This window comes from Paracoccidioides lutzii (assembly GCF_000150705.2).
Source record: "Paracoccidioides lutzii Pb01 unplaced genomic scaffold supercont2.53, whole genome shotgun sequence".
Taxonomy (NCBI): Eukaryota; Fungi; Ascomycota; class Eurotiomycetes; order Onygenales; family Ajellomycetaceae; genus Paracoccidioides; species Paracoccidioides lutzii.
In genome coordinates this window covers 54,258-64,944 of record NW_015440999.1, presented here as the reverse complement: position 1 = coordinate 64,944, position 10,687 = coordinate 54,258, and the positions used below count along the sequence as shown (strand labels likewise).

At 46.1% G+C, this 10,687-nt stretch overlaps 4 protein-coding genes across 4 annotated transcripts; 1 reads left to right on the top strand and 3 right to left on the bottom strand.

Moving 5' to 3' along the window:
* Positions 1-473: 473 nt before the first annotated feature.
* On the bottom strand, positions 474-4,704 carry PAAG_08932 (hypothetical protein; the record flags this gene model as incomplete). The annotated part of the gene is made up of 12 exons (XM_015846673.1): positions 474-575; positions 649-697; positions 778-1,079; positions 1,147-1,246; positions 1,307-1,963; positions 2,024-2,289; positions 2,353-2,449; positions 2,523-3,085; positions 3,151-3,378; positions 3,458-3,977; positions 4,070-4,533; positions 4,615-4,704. 12 exons carry the CDS (start codon positions 4,702-4,704, stop codon positions 474-476), a joined length of 3,438 nt encoding a protein of 1,145 aa, XP_015701594.1.
* A 645-nt stretch (positions 4,705-5,349) lies between these two features.
* PAAG_08931 (glutamate carboxypeptidase) lies at positions 5,350-7,480 on the bottom strand (the record flags this gene model as incomplete). Its single annotated transcript, XM_002789126.2, has 5 exons — positions 5,350-5,563; positions 5,664-6,781; positions 6,871-6,938; positions 7,031-7,062; positions 7,176-7,480. 5 exons carry the CDS (start codon positions 7,478-7,480, stop codon positions 5,350-5,352), a joined length of 1,737 nt encoding a protein of 578 aa, XP_002789172.1.
* Positions 7,481-8,146: 666 nt separating this feature from the next.
* On the bottom strand, positions 8,147-8,782 carry PAAG_08930 (mitochondrial 54S ribosomal protein YmL20; the record flags this gene model as incomplete). The annotated part of the gene is made up of 1 exon (XM_002789125.2): positions 8,147-8,782. One exon carries the CDS (start codon positions 8,780-8,782, stop codon positions 8,147-8,149), a length of 636 nt encoding a protein of 211 aa, XP_002789171.1.
* Positions 8,783-10,196: 1,414 nt separating this feature from the next.
* Positions 10,197-10,685, top strand: PAAG_12658 (hypothetical protein; the record flags this gene model as incomplete). Its single annotated transcript, XM_002789124.2, has 1 exon — positions 10,197-10,685. The coding sequence occupies one exon, from the start codon at positions 10,197-10,199 to the stop codon at positions 10,683-10,685; it is 489 nt and encodes a 162-aa protein (XP_002789170.2).
* Between the last annotated feature and the right edge of the window lie 2 nt (positions 10,686-10,687).

The window sequence follows — 10,687 nt, the reverse complement described above, 5'->3', positions numbered from 1 at the left end:
TTTGCTGAAACAGTCAATTTACATATACAGTACCTGAGGCAGTCTATAGAGTATTATGATGGAGATATCTGGCTAGGTAGCTAGTCAGCTCATATATTAATCGAACAAATTTAAAAAGTAAATTCAATGGTCCCTGGTGACAATCTTACAAATCAACACCGGCATGCAAGAATGGGATAAATAATATAAAAATAATACAAGAAAGAGATGAGAAGATGAAGAAACAGATAAATTTAAAAGACGTTTATCAAACCACATCTCTAACAAAAGGGATATCAGAGCAAAATCATCGCATATTCAGAAAAATCGAGGGAGCAAGAGATCAGTTTCGTCCAAAGGGTAACACCGTTTGCCCTCGTTCGGGTTCAGCAAGTCTAGATAGAAGTAAGAACAAGGTATGTTAGCCCTGGACTAAAGATTTGGGCAGAATGTGTATGGTATGTGTTAAACATATATATATAAAGGGGGAAAGATTACTCTTTGACTCTGACATCTGGCGCTGGTCGGATATCATGTCGTGCACCCGGTGTGATGAATATAAACTGCCGCCCAACAGAGCGCCTTGCCGCTATCATCTATTGTTTTTATAAAAAGATGTCAGTACTGTTTTAGTGTACATGTACGGTCAAAACAAATCCAGCAACTTACCAGCATGTCAATACTCATCTTACGGTTGATATGATCCATGTAAACATCACTAAGACGGTGAAGAAGAAACACGCAAAGATTAATTAACAATACCCTACAACTGGGGAGGATGCCATCATGCAAACTTACAACTCATCCAAGCAGCGGATCGGTGAACCCATAGCCTCCCACAGAGAGAGCAAAAGGCAGATCTGCGAGAACGATTTCTCGCCACCAGAAAGCGTCCTGGCACCTCTTCCCTTGGCACTTTCCTTGGTAATGTCCGGCTCGACGTGGATATCAAGTAACTTTTGGGTGTGATCAGAGAGAATTTGCCCACGAAAACTTCGCTCGCTCAGCAAATATGTAAATTGGAGTTTAGCTCGGGCCGTGATGAGAGATCGGAAGTTTTCCCAGCGTTTTCGTCGGTGCCTCAATGTGCTATTGAACCTCTATAGGAAATTATCAGTGAATACGTTAGGAAAAGGACGGTTTGTAGTGAAGAGAGAAAATCTTTACCCGGGTGAGTTCTTTAAGCTCACCAACCTGCTGCCTTGCGCTCTCGTAATTTGCCTCTGCTTCAGCAGCCTCGGTTGCAATCTCTTCCCGGTTTCCCAAACTAGACGATGTTAATGGATGCTGGAAGGAAATAGGTTGTAAACGAGAGAAGAAAACGTACGTGTTATCGAATCGTTCAAGATCCTTCTTCAACCTCACAAGCTTCTTATCAAGGCTATTCGCCGTCTCCCCTTCAGGAACAGTCACACGCGGGGAAATCGTGGCTGCTTTAGCACTCCAATCAATAATAATATCACTAAGCTCCTTCCGCTTCGTTTCTAGCCGTATCTTATCCTGCTTCGCAAGGTCAAGACCATCAATAGCAATGTTTTTATCAGTGAGGGCCTTCCTGCGCTTTTCCGCAAGGCTCAATTCTTCTTCCACGCGCTCCTGGAGCTTCGTCTTATACTTATCAATCTCCTGATTGATCAGCGCACATTCTTTCTTTTTCTCATTGAACTTCTTGATCAAGGCGTCCATTGCGTTGACACTCTCCTCATACGAGCTCTCGCTAATGCGTTTCTCTGCTTCAGCGTCTTCGAGTGAGCTCTTAAGGGCATCTAGCCGGCCATCCTCGATGCTATCACTGTCAATTGCTTCTTGCAGTTCCTCAACAAGGTCGTCCGCTTTTTGAGACTCAAGGCGTAACTGCTGCTCCTGCCTTTTCTGTCTGACGAGTGCTTGCTTGCATTTTTCAATTTGGGTCTGAGCAAGTCGTTGTTGAGTTTCAAGTTCCTTGAGGTCCTGCTTCAACATATTTACGGCTTCCTGCTGCAGCCTGTACAAAAAATTGGTGAGTAAACAGGGAGTCTAGGTTACGGTGTGAAAGAGAACGTACTTGATTTGAGACTCTATATCAGTCTTCATTCGAGGTCGACCTGCATATGCTTGGACTGGAGACTGAGTGGGCTCCCCTGTGCGGCTGTATGACAAATGGATCCCCCTTCGTCGATCTCTTTGGTCGATACAAAAACAACGCTTTACGTTTCTAGGCTTTTCGCCATCAAAGAGTACTGCCGAAGCCTCTTCTAAGTTCTCAATTAGAAGAACCTGTTCAATGCCATGGTTTATAACTAACTGCCGCCGAACCAAGTCGTAGTCGATCTAACGTAAACTTTAGTAATGCCCCAGTGGAATGGGGAAACTTTATGGATGATAGTTTCCTACCTCCAAAATCCGTAAAATAGTATCAAAACGAAAATCAGGCTCATTAAGGGACGTGTCCATGTTCCCCGTATCATTTCCAATAAAGATGGGGCATTCACTGATGAAATTGAAAGTTAATACCGCTATCAGAGTAAATACGATTGCTAGAAAAAGGCTGCTTCATTACTTACCAACCCACGCGCTTCATGATGTTCGATAGAATGTTAGAATCAGTCTTGCTAGTCACTACAAACCCGCTTAAAGTTCCCCCCAATGAACTTTCAAGGACTCCCGACCATTTCGGTTTCAGAAGCCTTATATGATTCCCCAAGGGTCCAACGGGTTTTCTAGAAAACTTGTACTGTTCTTGTTCAATCGCTCTCAGCAGTAAGGGCATCTTTTCATGGAAACCGCCCTGCTGCTGACCTCTGTCTCGCGTGAGGCTACGGAGGCGACCTTCAGCTTGCTCTACATCTGATCTCTGCTTGTTAAGAGGTTCGCGTTTTCCTTGTAGATCTTGCTCCGCTCTGGTGAGTTCATTTTGCAAGCGATCCAAGTCTCGCGCATGAGCATGGTGTCGATCACGGGCTTCTTCAGCTTCAGCCTTCTTCAGCTCAAGTTCCGCAATCCTCCTAGCGTGACTTCCACCATCCAAATCCTCAAGTCGCTGCTTTTCTTCATCTATTTTACTTTGTGTGTCTTTAATGGTTGACTCGGCAGCCTTCAAACACTCACGAATCGTGCGTTGTTGTGCCTGAAGAAAATAGGATAAATTAACTATTCATCGAAGGACTATTAATGATATAGGACATGACTTACCTGGAGCTCATGGCGTTCTTTTACGGTCTCATCAAGCCTCCCATCTGCAGCCTTCCCACGGTCCTCTTGAGCTTTTAGATCAGATTTTGCTTCTCTAACAGCTTCAAGTATAGCGTTATGCTCACGATCCGCTTCTTGGAAGACTTCGTCGGCTTTCACAACCTCCGCTTCCAAATTTGCGATCTTTCGAGTTGCTTGCTCTATTTGGGCATCACATGAATGCCGTTGCTATTTCAAATTCCACATACTTTAGTACGAAGCAACTTAAAATGTTATTATAGATAATTTTCATTCTTATCGTTCTAACCTTTTCCTGTTCCTCAACTTGCACCCACGCCATCTGAGCTCGTAAGTTCCTCACCCTGGCACGTATAGTCTCATTCTTATCTGAGAGTGCAAGTTTTGCTCTAGTTTGATTCCTGGCAACTTCTAGCTCCTTAATCTGGTCAAGATGAATCGACAGCTTAGCTTCGGTCTGGTCAATCGATTCTTCAAGAAGGCGATAGTCCTGATCGAGCTGCTCAAGTTGAACTCCCTTGAGAAAAAATTTGTACTTTTCTGATGGACTGGAGTTGCTCAGAAACTGTCGTGCCATGTCTTGAGAAAGGACGTTCATGGGATTATCAATCTGTAGGGCGTAGTAGTCTGTGATTGAGTCGAGTTCGGATTTCTTCGTTGACACCACTCTACCATTCGAACTTTTGATTTTGAAACCGCTCGCTCCAGTTCGCGAAAAATGACGTTCGATTATGATTGAGTCTCCGAATTCGTTGGGGTTGTATGCACTGTCACCGTTGTTCTTAATCCGAACCACAATAGTCGCTGAGCTACAAAAATGTTGATTTAGTTATACGCACAAACGATATCACAATTATAATCATAATCAACAGAAAGAAAACGCAAAGACATAAGAACATACTCCTTCCCCTCTTTAATGAAGCTCTTCAAACTCTGTCCCCGGTTCGTAACAGACGCCTTCCCACCCAAGCAAAGCGTAATAGCCGTGAGAATAGCACTCTTCCCACTCCCATTCTTGCCCACGATGAAATTAATCAGCGGACCCAGGTCAACTGAAAAGTGCTCGTGGCACATGAAATTGTAACAGTCCACCCGTTCAATAATGCCATGCTCAGCAGGCACATTTTCCATATCTCTGGAAAATTGTTCCCTAACGTATTGGCTGGCGCGTTGCTCGATGGCCTCTTCGTCACAGATATATAGATCCAGATTGCCATCGTCAACGCGGTCCAGGTCAAGATCTTGTTTCGACTCCTGGTCTTCATCTTGTTCGGAGTCAGTGCGGTTTGGCGATGAGGAATCGGTGGAGTCGTCATCGCTGTCTTCACGGACGGTCAGCACTTCTGAGGTGCGTGCTTTTTTTCTCTGTAAATTGGCAGTTCATAAGCGTCTGTTTTTTTTTTGAAAAAAAGCGCGATGCTGAATGGGGCTTATATGTTTTCTTACCGGGCCAAGCTGCGAGCCCAGAGGAGCACTGGATGAGGGGGTTTGGTTTGGCGGATGGAGATCCACTCGCGTCCTCTTGATAGGAGCCATGGAACTGTTTATCTCAGAAGCGGATGAAACTTGGAGGGCTCATGAAGGAAGAGTACACTGCTGGAGGTATCCCCAAGCCGCTTAGCTAGGGAGCTATCCGTGCTGACGTCAGAGCACAGAGAAGGATGTATTTCTTGATATCTTTGATTCTGTTCAATTTTGCCTGAATCTGGTCGCGTCGCGTGTGAAACTAGCGGTAGCGCATTTTGAGATCACGTGACACGAACTCTCATCTTACCGTTTGGAGAGACTTCGACAGGCTAAATGTGCAGGGTCTGTATATAGTGCGGTCCCTGTACATGCAACAAATGCGAGTGCGAAGCTGGTTGAGGAAAACAAAGGAGCTGAGGCAAGTTTTATTTCACTGACAGCTGCGGATAAATATCATATGAATATCATGCTGGATATTAATTAGATATCTAACTGGGAACACTGGAAGCTACTGGCATCTTTTTTCTTCCCTCTCCCAGCAAAGATGGGTAGAATAACAATCACATCATCTCATCTCATCTCATCCCATATTAGCTGTCTCGGTGTATAACCCATACATCCATCCATCACATAAGACAACAATAAACAAGGGACGAAAGTCTGAAAATACATATACACACAACAAGTCGAGTCCCAGTTTTACCAAAACAAGTACTATTTTCCTGCAACATTATCGGTATTGATCTGCTCCTTAATAGGCTCCTCAGCAACGTAGTGTAGATACGCGCCCATTAGCTTAGTGCCCTCGATATAATTGCGTTTGTCAAGTTTCTCATTGGTGGAATGAGCCATATCCGTCGAGCTGCCCATGGGCAACAGGAGAACGTTTTTTCCCGTAGCCTCCTCGAAGGTCAAAGTGATGGGAATACTGTTTTTGTTGTTTCGAAACGTTAGAGAGACTTTTCAGCTTTTCTGCGCTCATTGTTTTGAAAGAGTTGGATAGATATTCTGGAGTAAATTTTGCATACCTTCCACCCTCCCTGGTAAAATCTGGCTCAACACCAAACACCTGCTTTACAGCTTTACCGGCCGCCTGGAAATTCCAGTGCTTAGGACTAGCAACCCACCACTTCCCATCATGCTGCAGCGCGCAGTCGACCGTATTCTTACTGTTCAACTTCGCAAACTCAGCCTTGACATAGTCGAACACCAGTTTATTCACATCCTCGCTCTCCATGTTGGGGACGGTGCGGATGGAGAACTTCCCAATGACTTTAGCGGGGATAACGGTCTTTGCACCGGGTGCTGAATACGCGCCCTCGATGCCGTGGATGGACAGGGATGGGTACCTCCACCGTCTCATCAGGGTTGGCTCTTTATCTGAAAAGATCGACGTGGTGCTTCCGAGCGATTCATAGAGATTTTCCATTGAGAAGGCGATGTCCTTATACAAACCCTTTTCATCCTCAGTGAGTGGAGCAACCAGTTCATTTATACCGGGGATGAGGATGTTGCCCTGCACATCCACCAGCTTTGAGAGGAGATTGACAAGATCGGTCATAGGTTCGTGGACCGATCCGCCAAAGACACCACTGTGCAAATCCTGTGCCGGCCCAGAGACGGTGAGAGAGTAATAATTGCATCCCCGCAGGCCGTAGGTGAGACACGGCTTCTCAGTGCCCAGCCAGTAGTTATCCGAAATGCAAACTGCATCAGCATCTTTGAAAAATTTCTTGCTCTCCGCCTTGACGAACTCTTCCAGTCCCAGCGAACCGTACTCTTCCATGCCCTCAAAGCAGCAGAGCAAGTTGACGGGGAATTCAACGCCAGCCTTTTTATGGGCCTCGATGACGTTTAGCCAGCCCATGATGGGACCCTTGTCATCCGTGCTGCCGCGACCGAACATTCTTCCCTTGTCGTCAACTGTAAGCTTGAAGGGTTCCGTGTTCCAGCCATCCTCAAGCAGGGCGGGCTGGACATCGTAGTGTCCGTAGACGAGGATAGTGCGCTTGTTCTTATCATTGCCGTAACGAGCAAGGACAACAGGAGGAAGATCCAAATGCTCCCTTCCATGCTCCTTTCCAAGTGGTCGTAGTTCGACTTCAGCTCCCAGACGCTTGAGTTCTTCGGCAAGGAACTCTCCCATCTGTGGGTTTATAGTTAAGAGTTGAAACGCACAATCCTGCTTGACGATTGACAAGGTTGGACATATTCAACGTAAGAGATACTACTCACTTTGACAACATCTTTCCTTTTGTCATCCTGGGCGGAGACTGATGGGATAGCAACAGCTTTTCGCAGTCCTACGGATATAACGAGGCAATTAGAAAGTGGCGAGGAAATTATCTAGCATAGCAAGCAAGGTCTAGTGAGGGGGCTCAAAAATTCGACATACGATCAAGGAAAGCGTCCTGGAGGTTGTCAACCCTGCGCAAGGTTTAAAAAGATAAAAATTCAGCATATCAACAGACTTAATAGGGCACAGTAATGACAATACGATTATATATCAGCTATCTTCCTGCTACAAGACTTTCACCTACTCCTTGAAAAACGGTTCTAACTGAGGGGCCATCTTGGGGTCGTCGATGTTTGCGTAAAAGGATCTTCTGTGGATTCTAGTCACGGTCGAAGTAGAGGGTGAAGGAGGCCGGACGGCTCTAGGAATGGAGAGGGGGTAGAAAGATGAAGAGGGGTATGGTGAGGGGTATAAAGAGGAACAGGATAAATATCTTCTTGAGAGGTTTGACGCGGGGAAACTGAACTGGAACTGGACTGCTGCACGGAGTCTTGTTGGCGGGGGAAGCGATGCTGCGATGCGACTGATGGGCAGCGAGGCAGGGGGCATTTGTTGGTTGTGGGGGGGTCGCTCGAGGGGAGGGTGAAGGGCTGGGAAGTACCTCTGGGCAGTGAAATGTATGTGCGGTACCTAAGCAGGTCTTTGCAAGGAAAAATTATGAGATAAAATGCTGGGTAGATGCGGCACGGTTTTGGCGACTAGGGAAACAACAAGGACAGCAGTAAATGAAAACGGGGTTGACGTTGCATCCGACTATATGGATCATTACTATTATTTAGTTAATGCTTGTTTAATGCTTGTTTTGGAGATATTTGGTCTAACCGGAGTGTAAATTTTCTATTTAAAAATGTTTCTATATGTGGATTTTGAAATTCTGGTGTTTGATATAAATAGTTACTTTACAGGGAAATTTGGGAAATCTACCCACAACAGAGGAAAATTGAAAAAGAAAAAAAAAAAAAATACTACAGTAAGTATGTTTACAATAATGATGCCATATCATAGGCTCCTCATCGTCATCGCCCTTAACTGCCCCAGAAAGATGCTGGGATTGGGGCCGGAAACCGGGGATATTCCTCTGCCTCCGCTGGGTTCTATATCATCTATCTCATCTTGAGTCCTAAAGAGGGAGTGTACACATACCATCCCTCCCCCAGTAGTAAATGAATAAAGGAGGCGAATTGGGGGAAATTAACCAGACAAAATGTATCTTTATCATTGATCCCTCGCCCACAGCTCTTTCCGCAGTTGTCTGTCCTCCCTGGCAATGGTCCGCTTCTTGCCCCACCGCGACTTGATAGCTTCCAAAACTTGTTGTTGGATGGCCTTCTTCTGCGGGCCCGCATCACACACTTGCATGACGAAATGGGTACTGCATCCGAATCGCTTGGCCAGCTGGTACCTGCTCCATTTCATGGGGTCCTCCAGTCGCAGCTGGCGCATCTCTGCGATCTCCTCGTGGTTCAGGATGTGTTTGGTCTGGTTTGCATGGCGCAGGACAAGGGGGAGCTGTTGTGAGTCCGGCTGACGCTGCTGTTGGTGTTGCTGGTCTACGAAAGGTGACAAGGCGCGCAGTTTTCGTCGGACGTCGTCGGAGGGGAGAAATTTGGTTGGAGTGTGGTAGACGGAGGGGGCGCTAGAAGGGGGGTTGTAGATGATGTGGTCTGAGGAATTGGGAGGAGACGGGCTGAATGAAGCGTCAGGCTTCACCCGTAGACGTTGTTTGAGTCGACGGAATGTTGATTGGTATCTCTGGCATACTAGGGTTGTGGTGGATGCTTCTGTCCATGATGGAAGTAGGAATGGCAGCGTCAGGGCATGGCGCCGCGAAGGTATGATTGGGCAAGCCATAATGCGATATATGCCAAGGCGCATAGGCGTCTGTTGGTAGGATAGAAAAGGTAGAGGAGAGATATTATGAATTATGCTGGAAGAATGCGATTGAGATCAAGGGGATTGGCTTTCAGTTGAAGAGTCCTCGCGGGACAGGAAATCCTCGAGAGAACAATCAGTAGCAGCGAGACATGGCAGGATCCGCCTCTGAAGGGGAATTGAATGCCGCCAGAAGAAATTAAACGAGTGTAAGAGGCAGAGGCGCGGAGACAACCCATAGAGGAGAATGTAAAAATTGTAAAACGAGAGGTTTGAGTTCTAATACTCGATGTTGGAAGAGCACAAAAAGGAGACCGACGCTAGGCTGTATCGGCAAATAGTCACGTGCATCTACTCGGAGGAATAGCTAGTCCGGTCGTAATATGAGAACAGCGATAACATACGCATCCATTATTGAGGATAGTATATTTATTTATATGCTTTTGGATATATCTGTGAGAGTTCTACATCTATGGCGAATGTTTTAAGTGTTGCAGAAGATATCGCATCAAATGGCAGGACAGAGAAATAACATGGTGTCTTTCTGTCTTCAGAACGAAATTCAAAGGAATGCCATCACAGTATAATACAGCTACCAGCCGTTACCATAACAATACCCTCTCATCCAACTTCATCTTCATCAGCTCTCCAACAGCTTCGTCTTCTCTTCATCTTCGTCTTCATCTTACGTCTAAAAACATCCTCATTCACCCTTCAACATCTTCCAACATTATCTCTTATTCCTCCTTCTCGTTTTTCCCGCTTGATAATTTCTCTTAGCAGTGCCCCCCTCACCCTGAGGCTATCACAAAAACCCCCTCCCATCTCAAACATTGGCTTCATAGATGTGGTCTTCCAATGCCATGCCATGCCATGCCATCCCATGCCATGCCGGTTGAGTTCGACTGACTAGTTAGTTAGTTAGTTACAAGTTACAAGTTACGCTCGATTTATCTTATTGTTTCACCAACCAAATATTACCCAAGCGCATTTTTCCAAGCCAACATCCATTTCTTCCTCCGGTTCAGCCTACGGCGTCCTGCACTACTGCTACATACATACAAAATATATACCCTTCTTCACCAGCATCTGCCTTGAACCAAAGTCACTGTCATCTATTAACTGCCTCTACATTTTCGGCATATCTCCTCTACTCTCGACTTTCTCTACCTAACTGCTGGAAGTTGGCCATCAACGTTGGTTGGGAATTATATTCGTCATATTCAATATCTTCACTATTACTCTCCCGACCCGAGACATTATTTGCCCCCTTATTATTACCCTTTGCGCAGCTCTTAGGCCGTCTCCTATCAGGAGCCATAAACCTCCTTCGTACTTCTTGAATCAATCGCCATCCCATTCCTTCCAAAGTTCCATCTCTATATAGGCTGCCATGGCTGACGTAAATGCCCCAACCGACCGGACCTTGTCAGATTCCTTCAAATCACCCTCTTCCGCCGTTAAAGAAGAGACGTCTGTGTCGTTGTCATCCTTTCTATCGAGCCCAGATCAACAACCCATTCGGAACCCCCTTCCGAGAGAAGCCCAAGGCCCAGCTGCTGACACGACGACGACCAAAAAGGAGAAAGAATGGAGGCTTAAACCAAAGAATCTCGAATCCAATGCAACTTCAGATAAACCCCAAACGCATGGCTCATCCAACATCCCAAATCCAATAACCACCATGAGACCAACTTCTCCTCTAAACGCGTTCCCTTCCAACAGACCATCTGCATCTCCACACCGCTCCAGAATCCTACATATGTCCATCACCATCGCGCATTTGCTCCGCTTCTCCCCGCATGCACTCGCCGGCCTCCTCCCAGATCTTCGACACGGAGTGTACAGGAAGATTTCTGCTCGCCGCCCAACCTCCCCATGAAT